Raw genomic sequence first — 18,441 nt, forward strand, 5'->3', positions numbered from 1 at the left:
AAGCCAGAAAGAAGAGCCAGGCACCCATCTTCAGAGGGGGCATAGAGGGGCAGAGATGCTATTAAGGGTCAGTGCACTCCCCATCACCCCTGGGAGCTGCTGCCACATCCCGAGGCCCTTTGTTTGACTGGGGGTGGGGAGGTGGGCTTAGGGTGGGCACAGTGGGAGGACAAAAGGGGCCGGCGTGCCCCACTGTCCCACAGGGCATTGTTCCCAGCCCCGCAGCTGGATGTGGGTCACACACATCAGCGGCTGCGTGCAGGATTGGGATCCCAGGAATGCATTATCCCAGTGGCGCGTGCTCGGCTGCCCGAGGAGCAGATGGCCGCAGCTTTCAATGCTCTCGTCCTGCAGCCCGGGGCCCGGCGAGCATCTGCAGCCTGTGCCGTTTGCTCGCGGTGGCCTCTCCCCATAATAACTTAGCAACCTCTCCCACCCTGCCATCTGCTTCTGCGAGACAGACCTTTGTTCTCCGCCAGAATATACGGCTAATTAAAATGATGATCAGGAGCACACACTGAGCACAAGGTGATCCCCCGCGCCCGTGCTGACAGCCCCTATTTCATCCTCCTGTGTCTGCCTGGGGATGAGCTCAGAGCCCAGCCAGCACACAGCAAGGGCTGCTTGAAGGCAGCACAGCTCTACAACCCAACCTTACGGGTTATCCTCAGCTGCAAAGTGGAGCATCAATAAATGTGGCTTTGGGGAGAGCGAGCACGACGCTGAGCTGCTCTTTACAGATCCTGTTTTGTACAGGATAAGGCACTGACACAGCCCCATGGTTTGGGTCAAAGCAGCTCTCATCTCCTCTCCCATAACAAAGCTACACCAGACAGCCCTCTCCCTGCAGAAGCAAACACACAGATGTCTGGGGAACAGATGGGGCAGGCGCTGCTGTCACATCCCAGTCACATCCCTTGGGTTTCTATGAGCTTCTGCCTCCTGCAATGAAGGGGGGACCTTTCCCATAGCAGAGCCCACCAGCCGGGCAGGAGATGACAGATGCCTGGTGCTGAGGTTTGGGAATCAGCACAGCCTGGGATGGGGCACATCTGACCACGTACCTGGGGATAGGACACTGGAGGCCCCACAGCTACTGAACCTGCCTCACCCCAACCTCACACTATCACGACAGGCAAAAAGGAAACCAAAACAAGGCCAGCATTCCCCAGTCATGCTTGGCCACCTCTATGCCACCACCAGTCTGAAAGCCAAACAAAATCCATCACTTACACCAAGACTTTGGGATCACAGAATCATTCAGGATGGAAAAGACCTCTGAGATCCCCAACCCCACCCCCCCATGTTTCTTACTGCCACATCCCCCCCACTCCTTGGGCAGCCATTGCAGCACCGCTCTACTGAGAAGCGATCTTAGATGACAACTGGGGCTGGAGATGAGCAGCTTCAACCACTGCAAGCATTCACACTGCATTTCCAGGGGCTTTCACTATTGCATCTCTGACAACACTGCATCCTAAAGCTGCCAGAGCCACTCGTTTCTCATTACCCATTAGCACACAGCCTGGTGACAGCACTGAATTCAGCCCTGACTGCTGCAGGTTTGGTCCAGTGGTTCCCAGAAAGTCACCAGGGATGGATGTGGCAGAGCCGCCCCAGGCAGCCCTTCCCCACAGACCAGCCCCTCCTCAGCTCTGTCAACACAAAATGAGAGGCTGAGAGGGAAGAAAGCCACACAGACAGAGCCTGAGCCCTTCTAATTGGCACCGCTTGAAAGCAAGCACCAATTAAGCCACACTGCCCCAGTTCTCAGGCTGGCAAAACACCCCGAGGAGCTGGAGACAAACTCACGGCGCAGTCAGCAGCGAGTTCATACACACAGCAGGAAAGAAGTGATGGGTTGGATGGGCCCTGAAATCCTGGGGACTACCCAAGCACTGACAGCAGCTGCACTTCAGCCTCAGGCTGCAGACAACCAGTTCCTGTGTATAACAGGAGAATCATCCTTAGGAGATGAGAAAACAGCACCGATAAAGAGGAGAAGTGGGGATTTCACACATTTATCCTCTTTTTTGGCTCAAGGTGTGAGGGAATTACCACTCCATCCATCCAAAGCAGCACAATGAGAGGCAGCGCCAGGAGTCTGTGCTCCCTGTTGGCAGTTATGTACCAATTTAGCTAATTGGCTGACCTTGTTAATGGGCTAGCAGCCCTTTACACCTACTCAACAGCTGAAACAGAGGAATAAAATTAGAGTGGCCTCTATCGAGGGCATCGCTTCCCTGGAGGGTGTGGGTGGATCCGCAGTGATTTCCAGGTCAGGGAGGCACCAAGAGATGGAAGAGCATCCCCAAGAGATGGAAGAACATCCCCACAGCTTCGTGAAGATCTGCTTCATGGAATCAGCAATCAGGATAAACTCCTCCAAAACAGCAGGCACCAGCAGGGAGCAGTGGGGTCACCATCCCTAAAGGTGCCCGAGAACCACAGAGATGGGGCACTGATGGGTGGGCTGGGGATCTCGGAGGTCATTTCCAGCCTCAATGACTCTATGAAATGTCTCCCTCTTGCAGGAAGGAGCACGCCTGCATGTGGGGCAGCTGCAGAGCCCAGAAAGAGCAAAGTGATGCCAGGAAGGGGAGGGGAAAGCAGCTGCATTTGTCCCTCCTACTGGAAAACTCCTAATGCACAACGAGTGCTGAATTGACAATGGCTGGAATGGACCCAGCTCCAAGGAAATGCTGCTGGGGCAGCCTGCTGCCGAGCTGGGAGGGGAGATGTGTGTTAGATATGAGGGGAAATCCTTCACCCAGCCAGCAGTGAGGCCATGACACTGCATGGAGCTGTGGGTGCTGCAGGCCATGGATGGGTCCTGGGCAGCTGAGCTGGGGGACAGTGGGTTGGTTTGGGGTCCCTTCCCACCCAGCCATGCTGTGGCTCATGGCCAGGGCTGGCTTTCCAATGGATGAGGACGTGCTCCTTCTGCTTGCTCACCCCCAGCCCACATCAGGTCAGGCACAGAGTGTGGCTCACAGCCTGCACTGAATTGCTGCCCAGGTAGACAGGCAGCACGCAGCACTGTGTCACCGTGCCCCACAGCCGCCCCACTCACCTGCTCCCGGCTGCTGGTTGTGATGTGTGGAGGCTGCACTTCCTCTCCCAGCGGCTCCAGGACGGTCACCTCAGCAAAGTCCTCCACCGACTGCTGGAATTCCGGCAGCGACCGGCGGCCATAGCGCTTATTGCCTTTGATGTATTTGGGCTGTGCTTCTGGGGAGCAGTCTGCAAAGATGGGGAGCAAAGGGAGCAGGTAATGGGTTAGAATTGCTCCTACTGCCAGGACAGCCACTGCTGCAGAGATAGCAGCCTCTCTGCCTTTCTCACCCTCCCATTCAGAGCATCATTCAGGCTGGGAAAGATCCCTAATCCCACTCCACCCCATCACATCCCCCAGTGCCACATCTCACAGGTCACCATGGCTGCTCTGGATCCCAGCACTCTCTGCCCACTTAAGGTGCTGGGGAAACCCATCCACAACTGCCTCGGATCAGGGCAGTAATTAGGCCTTTCCTCCTTGCACTCATCTTCATTAGGAGCAATGGGACAGCATCCCACTTGGGCAGCACCAGAGACTCACAATGCCTGGACACCCAGGTGACCTCCGCTGCTTTCCTTTCAATCACAACTGGATCAAAAGTGTGAAAACAACCTCAGGAGTGGAAAAAAACTGAGCAAGTATGGAGGCAAACATGCCCCCAAGGGCCCAAAATGAGCAGCTGATGCAGGGCAGGTCCCGACCCGTGCACATTGCCAGCTGCAGCATCCAAATAACCCTCCAGAGCTGCCATCTAATTACAGGGGGCTTCGTGGCCCCGCTCACATTCCCCATCTCAGCTTCCCCCAGCAGCCTCCTGCCTTCAGGGACTGAATTATCCTCCAACACTTGCAGACAGGGATCAAAACAGGGAAAAAAAAGCCCCACAAATAAACAAGCACTTTTGAGGCTATTTCCAGCACGAGTCATTTGACAGCTGGAGCAGGGGGTGAATTAACCAGAGGACCAAATTAACCAGGGATTCAATTAGGGAAAAAGGCTCTCCACCACACTTTATTTGCTAACCTTGCTGTCAAACCCTCCTACTCCCCCCCAGGACCCTCTCAGCTTTGTTTCCTGCTACTTGCAACACACCGAAGGCGGCGGCGGCTGCAAATTCTATTTGCACAGAGCTCCACTACAAAACAAATGCAGGAGTGCTGTACTAACAAGGAGCAGGGAGGCTGTTCATTACTGGGGCGCAGCCAGCGGGTCTCCAAAGCCCCCTGCCTAAATGCCTCCTTGGATAATATTCTGTCAGATATGGGAAGAAGGCTTCAAGCTTGTTAGAGGAAAACTATTGCATGACTGAGCTATGCAATGAATTATAAAATACACAGGACCAGGAGGCCTTTGATTCCTCCCAGCCTCACGCTCCATCCATCCATATTGCAGCTCTAGGGAACAAACCCTGCGCCCGTGTTTGAACAAGGCCATCCTAACGAGATTTGCTGCAGCTGGGACTCGCACATGAAAGTTGTGTGATGAAGTGCGCTGATAGAAGAATCACAGCGAGGCAGGCTGATGAAGGGAGAGCCTGAGAACAAAAGCAAACCTTATCGCTCCTATTAAAGCCTGCCCGATGGTGAACAATCTCCATCCAGCAGCTCGCTCTGAAATGCTAATAGCCGTGGCCGTCCGTGCACCCGTTTGTTCCCTCCATGTAGGAAATAAAAAGGCTTTGGGGGCTTTGTTTTATTTGTGATAAACAAATTTCCTCCACTGAGATGGAGTTGCACCTCTGTGCAATGCGTCTGTAGGAAGACCGAGGGGGAAAAGAAGCAATTAGGTGATAATTAAGCTATTGCTACATTTTCTTCTGCATTTCCTAATGCTGAGACAAATTGCATCTCTGGGCTGCATTTAACCACGGCTGCAGTGAGTTATAAAACCCAGACATGCATGGAAACCCAGGTTCCATTCATGCCAGGTTGCTTTGCAAGCCTTTCAAGAGCAGAATGGAGATGAGAGGGTTTCTTTTTGTTGTTTCTTTGGTTTTTAAGCACTCTGAGGCCAGCAGCTGATTTACCTCTCCCCACTTTGCCTATGGTCCCTTTGATCTGAGCACCGTGTGCTTGTTTTTCCTTCTCCAATGAGGAGTTCTAAAGCCTGGGAACGTCTCCAGGAGGGATGGGCGACATCCACAGCCTGAGATGGGAGCACAAAGCTGCCTCACACCCCGCAGCTCTCCAACACCTGAGCCTACCCAACATGGGCAGCCCATCCCTGAGTCATAGAGCCACAGAATGGGTCAGGCTGGAAAAGAATACTGAGACCAAGTCCAACCACCAACCCATCCTCGCCATCCCCACTCATAGAATCATTAACATTGGAAAAGACCACTAAGATCACCAAAGTCCAACCACCAACCCATCACCTGCACCCACCGAGCCGTGTCCCTCACTAACCCCTCCCTGCTTGCAGCTCAAGCCACCATCAAATTCTGTTTGTAGAGCCGCAGCTCCTCTCTTAATGCTGGTTTAAAGAAGCAACCCATGCTTCCCAAGCACAAATAGCCATGCTCAGCTCCCCATCTCCACTCAAAACCGGTGAGGAAGGATGGCTAAGGGCTTCTTGATCCACACCTGCTCCAAAGTTAGGTAGGGAAATGGGAGAGGGATGCAAAAAAGAACCCCAGCACTTCAGATGCACACAGCTATTAACTCCAAACCCACACCTATGGGGCTGCTCCTGTGCCCCACATGGCAGATGAGTGAGGGATGCTCATCACTGCCCTTATCAGCTATGCATCAATGAGCCACTGGGAAAGGAGGAAAGGAAACAAGGCATAGAAAGAAGGGCAAACGCTCCTTGCTTCCTACAGCCCCCAGCAAGCCACAGGCTGTGTAAAACACAGACATCAGAGCCAGTGTCTAATTAAACCCTGGAGGTTTTCTTTCCTGCCCTCCCTGAGTGCCCTGAGGGCTGTGAGAGCTCACAGACCAGCACCTGAGCTCCCTGCCCTGTGACACAGCCCCCCAAAACCCTCCTAAAGAAATCAGCCCAGCTGCATCTCCCAGGCAAAGCCCCCATTTCAGCACTGCAGACAGAAGCCATCCATTCCCCTGCTCCCCTCCCACAGGTTACACGTCACCATGGTTGGAGATTTCCACTTGATTTGCCTTTCTGCATGAGATAAACCATTTCCCACCCTGCTCTGTCCCCAGAGCCGGGATTCCTCCTGCCCTCCTTGCACAGGGATGCAGCACCACAAAGCTGTACACAAAAGAGTTGGGTGATTTTTGAGGAGGAGGAGGAAGGCAGCTGCCCTGAAATCTGGAGGTTCAGAGGCAAAATTAATTTCTTTGCCACTGAAGATTTGGAAGGCAGGAATCCTCCTGGCCACAGCAGACAGCAAATCGCATTACAGATGGGACTGGCTAAATCCTAATCCCTGGGGATACCAGGTATTGTCTGAACAACTCCTCGTCCCTGCTTCATGCTTTGGGCTCAGCAACTGAGGCAGAGAGCAGCAGGGGCACACAGCCCCAAAATTAAGGTGCCTGTACCCAAATCACCTCCATCCCAATGCCTTTATGCCCAATGGGAGTCAGCTTGCAGACCTCTGCAAACCTACAAGCAGCCCTTCCATACCATGCACGATTCCTGCAAGTCATCCAGCCCAGCTCCCTCCTGGGAGGGCAGTTCTGTTGTCTCCATGGGAAGAACAAGCAAGTGTCCCTCATAACCAGGCTGACATCAAGATGCTCTAATTTGTCCTGGGTGCTCCCATAATCCCATGCCCCACCCAAGTAATCCCTCCCTATCCAGGCTGCTAATACACACATCTGACTTTTTAAATAACATTCTTTTTCTTTTTTTTTCCCTTCAATCCCTTCTATTATCCCTGGATGACCTGTGCACAGCAGGAGCTCAGCTGGCCCATGAACAGAGCATTGGTGATCCCACAGCAGCATCATCCCCCCAGAGCCCATTCCTGCACCCATCTCCCTGTGATTCATTCATGGTTGTCACTCACTGAAGACCCATCCAAGCATCCTGCTTTTCCCACACCCCACACTTCCCCCCCCCAAGCCATGTCACTTCCAAGCAGCTGGGTACTCATCTCCAGCATCCCCAAGGGGGACAGAATCACAGAACCATAGAATGGCCTGGTTTGAAAAGGACTGCAATGATCACCCAGTTCCAACCCCCTGCCATGTGCAGGGTCACCAACCAGACTGCCCAGAGCCACATCCAGCCTGGACCAGCAGATGGCAGGGAGCTCTGCCCTTGGTGCAGCAGTGCCTGCAGCCCCCAGGTCTCATCCTCTTGTCAGCATGTCCTTCAGAGAGGGAACTGAGCTTTGCCAAGGAAAAATAATAACAAACCAAATCAAACCAGCACCTCTTCTACCTGTTCCTCCTCTCCAAAAATGGGGAAACCCATTGATCTCTTCTGCAGGAGCTGCTTTAGCATCATGCAGCAATTCCAGTTCTCACCCCGGCCTGCAGGTCACACCATGGCCCCAACCCATGGCACCTCTCTGTGTGAACCCACAGCACCAACGCTGCCACTTCCTCCCAGCATAACAAGCAGCCTTAAAGCCCAGCCTTCCCCAGCTCCATTTTCATTTCAATCACACACTGCAGAGCTCTAACTCAATCTTTCCCCAGCCCGGGGCTGGCTGCAGCACTGGCATTCCACGCTTGCTGACAGTTTGACACCAACAGCACAGAGCAGCTTGTTCTCCCAATCTCAGGTTTGATCTAAATTAAAAGAAGCAAAGACTTGAGCATTAACCAACCTGTCACATCACATTAAAAACAAATGCCTGCAGGGCCCACCTGCACCAGGCTCCCTACCTGCAGCACGAGCCCTTTGATTACCACCATGCTGACACACGTCCCCAAGGTGGGCTCCTCTTGGGGGCTGCCTTTGTCATTTCTGCATTAACAGCCCCAAATAAAGCCATTTCTTTTAATATGTCTATACTTAAAGCCAGAGCTCCTCATTGCCCAGTAGAAGTGTGGTACCAGGCTCATACTGGTCAGCAGGGCTGACCTCCATGCTCCTCTCCATTGGGCTGGGAAAGATTGCAGCCAACCCAACCACCCTCCCCCCACCCTGAGACCCCAAAGCTCCCTCTGGCCCCACTAAGGGATGCCTGGTGCAAGAGCTGTCAGCACCCGTCACCCTTCAAGCATGGAAAGCTTCAGAAATGAAAGGAAATAAATAAATAAATAAAATAAAAATCCCATCTACTGCATCACTCAAGTCCTGCATTATTTTTTTTCCTTCTGTAGGATGGGAGCTGTCATCCTGCTGACTGGCTGTGCTATGGATGCTCAATGTGCAGAGCTGACATGAGAGCAAACCTGGAGCCCTCTCTCCCCCAGCCCAGGCTGTTTTCTTCTCCAGGGCTTTCACACCCCACAGGCAGTGCTGTGGATTTAGGATTTACATACAGGGGTGCAGCAGCAAACCTCTGCCCCCAGCTCCAGCTGGAGCTCAGCCCTGCTTCCCAGCACACCAGAGCTGTCACCTCATCTCCTGCCAGGGGTCTAAAATACCCATATTTTAAAGGCATGTGAAACACAAAGCAAAGGAGAACAAAGGATGGTGGGGACTTAGTACACATTGCTTCCTCCAGCCAGCCCCAACCCAGCTCATAGGAGGGCTTGGAGAATAGAAAGCTGCAGGAAGACCTCACTGTGGCCTTACAACCTTCACAAGAGCCACAGTGGGCTCCAGTTGAGGACACATCTCTGAGCTTGGGACCGGGGGGTTTGAAGGTCCCTTCCAACCCAACCCATTCTAATCCTACCATTCCAGCACTGAAATAGTTGTTCCTCTTCCGAGCGCCTCTGTGAGAGCTACCCAAGAGCTATTTCAGGTAATTGGAGCACTTACTTACCTGGTTCTTGGAAGTGCTCTTCATTTGACAGTGTTCTGGACAAGATGAGGATAAGTGCTTCCTTGAACTGATCAAAGTGGACCTGTGGGGAAAAAAAAAACGGAGGAGGTCAATGGGTGCAGATAATTGAGTATTGGTCTGACAACCCATCAGCAACACAAACATTCAGTGTTAGTACAGAATGACCCAAAGCCATGACTTAAATGCACTTGTGGGCTTTTCCCATTAAGCAGAGAGCTGAAATAATCACAGAATCCTTAAGTGGAAAAGACCATGAAGGTCACCTAGTCTGTCCATAGCAGCCAGAGGACCATAGAGAGCATCCCAGGTTGGAAGGGACCCACAAGGATCACTGCAAGGGAGCTGGATCTCACGGCCTTTAAAAGGTCCCTCCTAACTCAAGCCATTCTGTGGTTCAGTTGCAGAGGAGCTGCATCATCCTTTGCAGCCACACAGGGGAATCTGAGCAATCCCAGCCATGCAGCAGCACCAGGTGATGCTGTCAGGGCAAGATGGAAGGCTGGGGACAGCTGGGCTCAGCAGCGAGGCAGAGCTGGCTGCTATGGCTGTGTGTTGGGGCTGGAGAAATCCTTGGAGAATTTTTAGCCTTCAACAAGGGGCTTTATGTTTAGAGAAACAGGGAATGCTATTGCTGGCAGATCGCGTGCTGTGGATGCATTGCTGCTGGAGGTGCAGCCAGAGCAGATTTTAATGCTGTTGTGGAATGGATGAGCAGCAAAACACAAGTACGGATCACAGGATCATTGGAAAAGACCTCTGAGGTCCCCAGCCCACATCCCTCAGTGCCACACCTCCACAGCTCTTGGACACCCCAGGGGCAGTGACCCCACCACACATCCCCATCCCTTCCTATGAACACCCAGACTAATTCAGAACCTCGTCAGGGATGCCTTCATCTGAATACTAATTGCTGCCATTCATTTCACAATGCCAGCATGTTTCACAAGGACAGTTTGCAAGATAGGAGAATTTGCCCCATAAAAAAAAACAACATTTAGACTGAAGGGGCATGAATAAAAGATGAGTGTTAGAATAACACATTTCCTCCTTCCTCCCCCTCCCATAAGATCTGCTTGGGGCCAGCAGGCAGAGCCACCCCTTGGTCAGGCACAGGGTCTGTCCGGGCCCTGGCAGCAGCAAGGAAAAATTAATAGGAGTCACTTGGTGTCACTTGTGCAAATGGGATGAGCTGTGGAGCTGAACCAGGGGCAGGGGGGAGCAGGAGGGGAGGGGAACAAGGACAGGCTGCAGCTGCACGTGGGCAGATGGCTCCAATTTGACCATGACCACAGCCAAAGGCCTCATGGAAGATTAGGCTTCGAGGCCAGGGTTGGGAATCCTTCAGTGCTCCTGGATTTCAAATGCAAATAAGAAGCATGGAGACAAGAGGTACACTCATAGGTGACCCTTAATCACCAAATCATTAAGGTTGCAGAAGACCCATACGATCATCTAGGCCCAACACCCACCTACCCCCAATACTGCCCACTGGCCATGTCCCTTAGCATTATATCCAAGTATTTCTCGAACACAACGTTCCTGTACTGCCGATGGGCAGAGGGAGGTATAACATGGATGCAGCAACAGCCCTGCAGAGCCTGAATGCCTTTGGGGTAGCAGCACCTGGCTTTAGGATGGATGCACCACAAGAGCTGGGGGGTATTTCCCTTCCTGTTAAACCTGTTGGAGAACAAAGCAAATCCCAGCAGCCAGCAAAAGCAGCATCTGCTTGTGCCATGTATCCAACCTTGAGCGCTGTAGGGACATACAAAGGCCTAGAAAATTGCAGCTGCTAGAATTAGTGCAGTACCCAAGCACAAACCAGGCAGGGAAACCCACGGGACAGCAAAGCCACAAGCTCCAAAATAGCTCATGCTAAAGAAAGTGAGGCTCTGCCACTGCTCCCAGCACCACCCTCCTCCAATGCCATGCAGCAGGCACCAGTGACATCAGCACTGGACAAAGCCCTCCCAAAGCAGCCTCAGCCACGAGCCAGCCCTGCCAAAGCCTGCACAAGCCAAAGGCAGAATGTCTGCAGCAGCAAAACGCCAGGAGGGCATTTAAAGTTTAATGCTCTTTCTGACACGCTTGGCTGAACGCGGGGTATTCCAGAACCTGGAGCTGCAGGACTGCCCGTCTCAGCTATGCTGGGTGACAATGGCAGCATGTGTGTGCACTGCTGGGATAGGGCTGGGGTCAGCACAAATTCCCCATGTCTGCATCAGGGCTTGGAAAGGGCCATGTTGGGCAGGGAAGGGACAGCCACCAAGGACAGCTCCAGGGAGGTGCCCAAGGTGCCCCAACCCCATAACGCAAGGAACGCGGAGATGTGGCACTTAGGGAGATGGTGGGGATGGGCTGGGGTCAGAATTGGGGACCATGGAGGTCTTTTCCAACTGGGGTGATTCTACAGCTCACATCCCTGCTGCCACGTTGTCCCCGCAGTGCTGCTCCATGTTAGCTGCTCGCTGACACGACACAAGGGGCAAGCAGGCAGAGTGCCCAGGAATGCCAGGAATTGCTGCAAGCGCTGCAGGATGGCGTGAGAAGAGGAACCGGGGATGGCCCAGCAGCGCTGTGAGGATCTGCACGGCCCCACCGGACCGCAGCGATAATCCCCAGCAGCTCACACAAAGCCAGCAGCAGCACGTGCACCTCCTTGGTGCTGGGATGTGGGGATGCTCCCCCCCGGCCCCGAGCATTCAGCCCCAGTACAAAAGGCAGCACGTGGCCACGCCAACTCCCCGCCGCTTCGCAGACAAAACGCTCCCCCAGAGCCTCCCCATGAAATAAAGCCCAGGAACAAAGCAGCACACCCAGGGGCAGGTGCACATCTCTGCAGCAGAAAATAGGAACAGCCCAAGCTTGCGGGAAGCCGGCTTGTAGGAGGGGTGGGGTGAGCAAACCCCATACTTGGAGGGCTCTCAGCACAGGCTCAACACCCTGATGCTTCCATCTATGAGGACACAATCACAGCGTAAAGTCAATTTGCAAAGCACAGAGCAGCTGGGGGATCTGTGAGCCAGCAGGATGCTGAGGCCCCAAAGGAGGAAGGAGCCATTTCCTACCAACAACTGCGTGGGGACACCAGGAAATAGGGATGGAGGTGGCTCAGGTGGCCACCATGGAATCTGATGACATTCTGAACATGGTGCCGTGCACTCCCACCACAGCTGTTGTTCCCAGCAGCTTAAGTCACCCATGGCAGTGGGTTGGAACTGAGTGGGCTTTAAGGTCTCTTCCAACCCAACCATCCTGCGGTTCTTTGAAATCAAAAGCTCAAGGCCTGGCTTTAGGTCCCTATTACCCTCCAAGAACCCAAGGAAGTGGGCCCTTCCAACCCAACCATTCCATAACTCCATGAAACACGTTCTTATCACACGCACAGCAGGGACCACAACCACACAGTAACACAACCCCAGCCTTACCCTGCCTAGGAGGTTGCCCTGGAGCAGGGTCTGCTGCAGCGCCGGGGCCACCTCCTCCAGGTGCAGCACATGGCACAGGTCAGTGAGCTCCTCCTGCCCCAGGGACCCTGTGCCTGTGCTGTCGAAGCTGTCGAAGAGCTCCTTGAGTCGGGCTTCATACTGGTCCTGCTCAGCTTCATCCATCCCATAGCCTGCCACACTCACCTGCAGGGAGAAATACAGAGGTGAGGATTCCCATGGCACAGCACAAAGAAAACCCCAAGGGCTGATACGGAGGCAGCTTTGCTCCATGGTGCATAGTATTTGCATCCGTGTTTGCTTGCATTAAGCCACCCCAGTAGCCTCCTGGGTGAAGCCAGGAGCAACGCACTGCAAAGGCTCAGTGAGAAAAACACACTGATGATCTGGGGGACTTTGCACCTTGCTGGGTGACTTGCAATTATATATGGCCACTACACGGGGGCCTGCACCCCAAAAATCCACAGCGCTCCCATCATCCAGTCATGAGCTTCCCTCTGCACATGGATCTCACTGCACACAGGGGCTCAGCATACAACCCAAAGCAGCACTTCTGTTATTGGCATGTGCTCAGGGGACACATCCATGCTGGGTCACTGCCCTGCCCATATCATAGTGCTGTGCTGCAGGGACCCGAGATCAAACCCTGCCTGGAGCACTGAGCACAGGACATTGGGAGGTGGCAGTGCTGGGATTTGGAATGTGGAGCATCCCAACCCCAGGATCTGTTTTGGGAGAGGGAGCGGGGAGAGAAATTTCCTGTCCAAAGTGAGGACTTGGCTGGCACCCTTTGATTCTGGCTGTGGGGTTTCCCTCCTGGTTCAGGAGGTCAGCAGCAGAACCGATGCCATAACACAACACAGGGTCACGCCAGGAGCACACTACAGGGCTGTACCTGAGATGCAGCCCCATTCCTGCCCACACAGGGGCCTCCAGGGATCTGGGAATTAGGAAACCCACAGGACAGACACAGCAGCTCAGTCCCTGATGCACAGCCACAGCACATCTGCATCCAACCTGGGGTGCAGAGGAGGAGCCAGCACCTGAAACCCCAAATGCCTGCGAGCAGAGAGAAGGCAGCAAACTGGTTCCCTACTTCTCACCCAACAATCCTGTTTCCCACCTGCACCCAGGGCTCAGCACACGCTGGGCACCAGCAGCACAGTCTGCATGGCAGCCCCATGCTCACAGCACACCTGCAGTGCCTCCAGCCAAAGGATCTTCCCAGGCACTTCTGAGCCTTGAACCTTTGGGGCTGGTCACCTCCTGCCCCCCACAGACCATCCCTGCCTTTACATCCACACCCCAAAATCCAGTTCCCCCAGCTGGACAGCACACAGAGCCAAGTGCCACCTCCCAGTGAAGCCCCCCCACTACTAAACCAACCCTGGTGAGCCCAGGGATGCTGAGGGAGGAGGGATGGAAGCCTATAAACCCAGGAATGAAGCCACAATGCCACAGAGCAGCACAGCATGGAGGGACGGCCAGAGCATGCCGGGTTATAAACACAGACAGACACGGACACCCCCATGCAGCCAAGGGGGGACTGAAAATTTCCCAGCCTTGAATGAACAAATGAACAAAGGAAGGACTAAGGCACAGGACATCCCCCTCCCTCCTACCTGCAGGCAGTCACCGCCGCGGCCCCGCACGCATCCCGCACAACCTCCATCTTAGGCAGCCGCCGTGCAAGGTGACCCAAGATGCCTGAATTATTCAGCACCGCTTCAGGGAGAAGGATCCAACCCAACCCCACGCCTTCCTCCTACCGCCGGGCTGGGAGGCACCGGCACAGCCATCCCACCGCCGTGCGGATAATGGGGTCAGCTGAGCCCCAGCTGCCGGCCGGGGGCACGGAGGGGAACCGGAGCACAAAGCCCGGCTGAGAGCACGCAGCCTTTCAGCTCCAGATGGGGCAGCAGCTGAGGTGCTGGGAGTGGTGGGATTGGGGAGGGGGCAGCAGCTGGGCCGGGCTGCCCCATCCCCCACCCCTCTGAGAGGGGCTCAGCTCTAATGGGGTCGCTTTGTTTGGGTTGGTTAAATCCTCCAAAACGACAAACTTGGGCAGAGTGGGCAGCTTTAGGAGAGCTGCACTTATTGTTATCATTGTTATTTCTACCGCTCCTATGGCGAGCCTTAGGCAGCAAAGCACTTGGGATGGTGAGATAAGGAATTCCCCAGCATTTCTCTCCTCCCTTCCCACCCACCCCCTTCAAGGAGCACAGCACAGAGGCTGACAATGCCATTCCCAGCTCAGTTAACCCCAGCAATACAGGCTAACGTGGTAATTTAGAACCTCAAGCCAGTCCCAGTCCCCAAGCTTTAGCTTTGGAGCCGCACATGGTCAACCCATGGATGGCACACGGCAGCTGGCACAGCACCTGCTTATCAAAGCAAAGAGTGGAAGCAAGGAGCCTCTCCCAGTGCTGTTCCACTGGTGCTTTACCTGCACCCCTCAATTCAGGCTGCATTGCTGATGGCATCTCTGTGCACCCAAACCAAGTCACTGCTGCGACCCAATCGAGCCCTGGCATCCAGCAGAGCTTGGCCACTCGCTGGAGCTCCATCACATGGCCATGGCCAGAACATCATCCGCTGCAGGACAAGGCCAATGTCACCTTGTGCTGAGCGAGGCTGGGACCCAAGCATGGCACAGCATTTTGTTCCAAGGTGCCACTGACCCTGGAGCTCTTCTGGAAGGTCAGCTGTCTCACTGAGCTTATCATCATCATCATCTGCTCCTAACGAAGCATCTCACACACAGCACAGCTGGGGCTGAGCTGACACCATCCCCTGCTCACACCACAGACCCCTGTTCTGCCTCTTTGGGGGGCTATTTCTGAGCTTAACCACCAGCCATCCCTTGGTTGACCAATAACCAAAGGCCAATGGAAAAAAGCCAACAAGAAGAAGAGCACCCAGAAGGACAACACAGCACCCAACCATCACAGCACACCCACCAAAAGCCAACCCTACAGCTGGCATTTCCTCCACCCCATTGAACACAATGATTTCTGCAGCCCCTCAGTGCCACCCCCCCCAAAACACAGCCAGCCCCTCCAGAAGTGGCAGAAAGAGGGGATGCTGTTAACCAGCCTGCAGATTAGCAGGGAAACGATGACAAATAAAGCACTATAAATTTATGTAAAGAGCTTCAAAGCAGCACGGAGGTTTGAATATTCACGGCACCTCGGGATTTGCATTGTAATGGGCCCTTTCAATAAGGGGCCTCGCGTCAATAAGGAAAAACAATGCTCCCATCTGCTGGGGTTCTGCGATGGGGCTGAGCCCCACAACATGGGGAACCCCCATTGGGATGAAACCCAGAGCGTGGGCACTGAGACCATACAGCCAACGGCCACGGAGTTGTGGAATAGTGAGAGTAGGATGGAACTCATAAGGGTTGTGGGGTCTGGAAGCACATAGGGCCACCCAAAATCCAAACCCTGTCATTGTATGATGACAGAGCAGCCCAAGTTGGAAGGGCTCTGTAAGGACGTTGGGGTCAGCTCCTGGCTCCACACGAGGCCACCCAAAATCCAAACTCGAGTAATGATAGAATCACAGAACAACCCCAATAGGAAGGGAGCCATGAGGACATGGGGACCAACACCCGACTGATGCCCCTGAGCTGTGCAGGGCAGCGGGGCCGGAGCCCCGAGGACCCGGCTGGGTGCTGAATCACGGCGCCACACTCCGGCACCCCCATGGCAGACACACGGAAGATGCTCCAACACCAACGCATCATCCCAAAGCAACGCACGCTAAAAAGAAACCAACCAAAGCCTCACCCCCGGCTCCTCGCTCCGACTGACCCTACAGGGCTCTGCTTTCGGCTCTCACCCCCACCCCGCGCTCACCCACCGGCTGCCGTCTGGGGACTTCACCAATGGCAAATGGAGCGATGTCACCATCCCAGCCCCCCGTCGGCAGCTCGTAACGTCCTTCAGCCCGACCGGAACGACACGAACTGCTCCGTTGGGCGAACCGAAGGAGCTCGGCCCCCCAACCCACCCGCCCCCGGTGCCCCCCGGACTCACCCGGCGCCGTGCCGGTGTCTGCAGACGCGGCGGAGCTGAGCGGAACGGAGCTGTGCGGAAAACCGGAGGCGGCGCCCCGTTCAAATGCGGCCGCGTTTATTGGGCAGCGGCGCGGGGGCGGCCCCGGGGGGGCGGGCGGACGGAGGCTCTTTGTGGGCCGGGGGAGGGTCGGTCCGTGTCCCCACGCGGGGTCCTCGCCGTGCCCCTGTGGGCGGCATCACATCGGTGCCTTGTCCCGACTTGGGGTTCCCGTGACCCCTCTGTCTTTCGCCCCGAGGAGGCATCACCGTGGGGCCCTGCTGGCCTGCACCCCAGCTCAGGGTCCCCGTGGTCCCCTCTGTCGCCGAGGTGGCATCACAGCGTCCCCTTGTCCCAAGGACCGGTGCCACACCAGCTGGTGCCAGCCATGTCGCCCCAATATCTGCAGCCCAGGGGCACGTCGGCTCCCTGCCACCCAGGGTTGGCTGTTCCCCGTGTGTCCCTGCGCTGTGGGTCCCTCAGTGGTGACACAGCACCTATGGGCACCCCCAAAATGCAGCGCCCTATTAAACCTCTGCAGCCCTCATTGGAGCTGAGCCCACCTCAACCACCAGCCTGTGGGTTCTCTGCTGGCTCGTATGGGGCTGAGCTCACACTGTAGCATGCTGTTCGCTTCTCCCTGCATGAACTCTTAAGGAATCCTCTGAGCCCTCTTTGGAGATGAATCTGAAGCTGCTTTCAATACATTTAGAAAAGAAGAGCTTCAAACCCACAAAATCCTGCGGGATGGCCAAGGGCCTCACTGGCTGCATTGAGGACAGAACCTGCTGCAGCACCAGGAGCAGCCCTGGTCCCCGTGCAGTGTCACCACGTCCTGTCCCTGCAGTCCCCAGCGCGTGCTGCCTGCTGGGGTCACGGCCCCATGGCCCCGAGTGAGGCTAAAGTTGACAGCAGTGGGGACAGGGGCTGTGCGGGACAGATGTCAGTGCGAGGGCTTTGTGCTGGGGGTGGGTGGGCTCTGGGGTCTGTTTTGTAACACTTGCCATTTTTCTCCTCAGCTTTCTTCTGCTCTGACACTTACTGAGGGCTTTTTCTCTTTATTTCCTTTTTATCCTTTCCTTTCTCCCTCCCTTTCCCCATTTGCTGTTTCATCCCTGCTTCAAACCCTTTTTTTCACTGCGCATTATGCGGAGCTGGAACCATCTGCTGCTTTGTTTTGTTGGAGCCCGACAAGTGCCAGGACCTTTATCCCTCCCCTCCCCTTCCACCATGCTGTGCTAATCCACAGTGCTGCCCCAAAATCACTGCCACCACCAAACAAAGCCTCTGCATGGCTGCATGCGTGCAGCAGGGATGGGCAGCAGGGATGGCATCCCCATGTCCCCACATCCCCATGTCTCCGTGTCCACATGACCCCATGTTCCCAATGTCCCTGTGTCCCCTCTGTGTTACCATGTCACCATGTCCCTATGTCCCCAAATCCCTGTGTTCTCATATCCTTGTGTCCATATGTCCCACATCCCCATGTCCCCACATCCCCATACCTCCACATGCCCATGTCCCTGTGTCCCTACATCCTTAAGTCCCCCCATTCCTGTATCCTCACATCCCAACATTCTTATATCCCCATGCCACCATATTTCCACATCCCCATGTCCCCCAACTCCCACATCCTCACATCTCTATGTGCCCACTTGTTCCACATTCCTCCCTCCTCACATCCCCATATCCCCCCTTCCCCACATCCTCATGTCCCTATAGCCCCATATCCCTACATCCCCGTGTCCTCACACTCCATGTCCCCATGTCCCTATATCCCCACATCCCACGTTCCATGTCCCTGTGTCCCCACGTCCCCATCTCCCTGCCCACCATGACGGCATCCATGGGTGCAAACTCCCCCCTCCGTTTCATGTCTGGCTGCCTGCAGAGCCATCCCGGCACGTTCCCCTTTCCCTGTAGGATGAAGCCTTTAACTCTGAGCCCCCCCAGCTGCAGCTGAGCGGTGTGAGCTCACAGGAAGGAACCCAGCGCTGCCGACGC

The 18,441-nt window shown here is 54.9% G+C and overlaps 1 protein-coding gene across 12 annotated transcripts in view; it reads right to left on the reverse strand.

The window, feature by feature from the left end:
• Positions 1 to 16,732, reverse strand: part of NIN (ninein) — a 51,840-nt gene extending 35,108 nt beyond the window's left edge. For 4 of the 12 annotated variants that reach the window (XR_014946864.1, XR_014946865.1, XM_015865972.2 and 1 more), the window contains exons 1-4: positions 16,420 to 16,501; positions 12,362 to 12,565; positions 8,913 to 8,994; positions 3,074 to 3,243 (exon numbers count right to left, since the gene is read on the reverse strand). Coding sequence is in view for 7 of the 12 variants with exons in the window: in XM_015865972.2 (XP_015721458.1) it covers positions 3,074 to 3,243; positions 8,913 to 8,994; positions 12,362 to 12,544 (435 nt within the window). In the remaining 5 variants the exon portion in view is untranslated. Of the gene's footprint in view, positions 1 to 3,073; positions 3,244 to 8,912; positions 8,995 to 12,361; positions 12,566 to 14,001; positions 14,282 to 16,419 lie in introns of those variants that run through there. The other 8 variants (XR_014946863.1, XR_014946861.1, XR_014946862.1 and 5 more) reach the window with 4 other exon arrangements.
• Positions 16,733 to 18,441: the final 1,709 nt, after the last annotated feature.

Source organism: Coturnix japonica, chromosome 5 (genome assembly GCF_054131305.1).
Source record: "Coturnix japonica strain WE chromosome 5, WE-NBRP24, whole genome shotgun sequence".
Classification (NCBI taxonomy): Eukaryota; Metazoa; Chordata; class Aves; order Galliformes; family Phasianidae; genus Coturnix; species Coturnix japonica.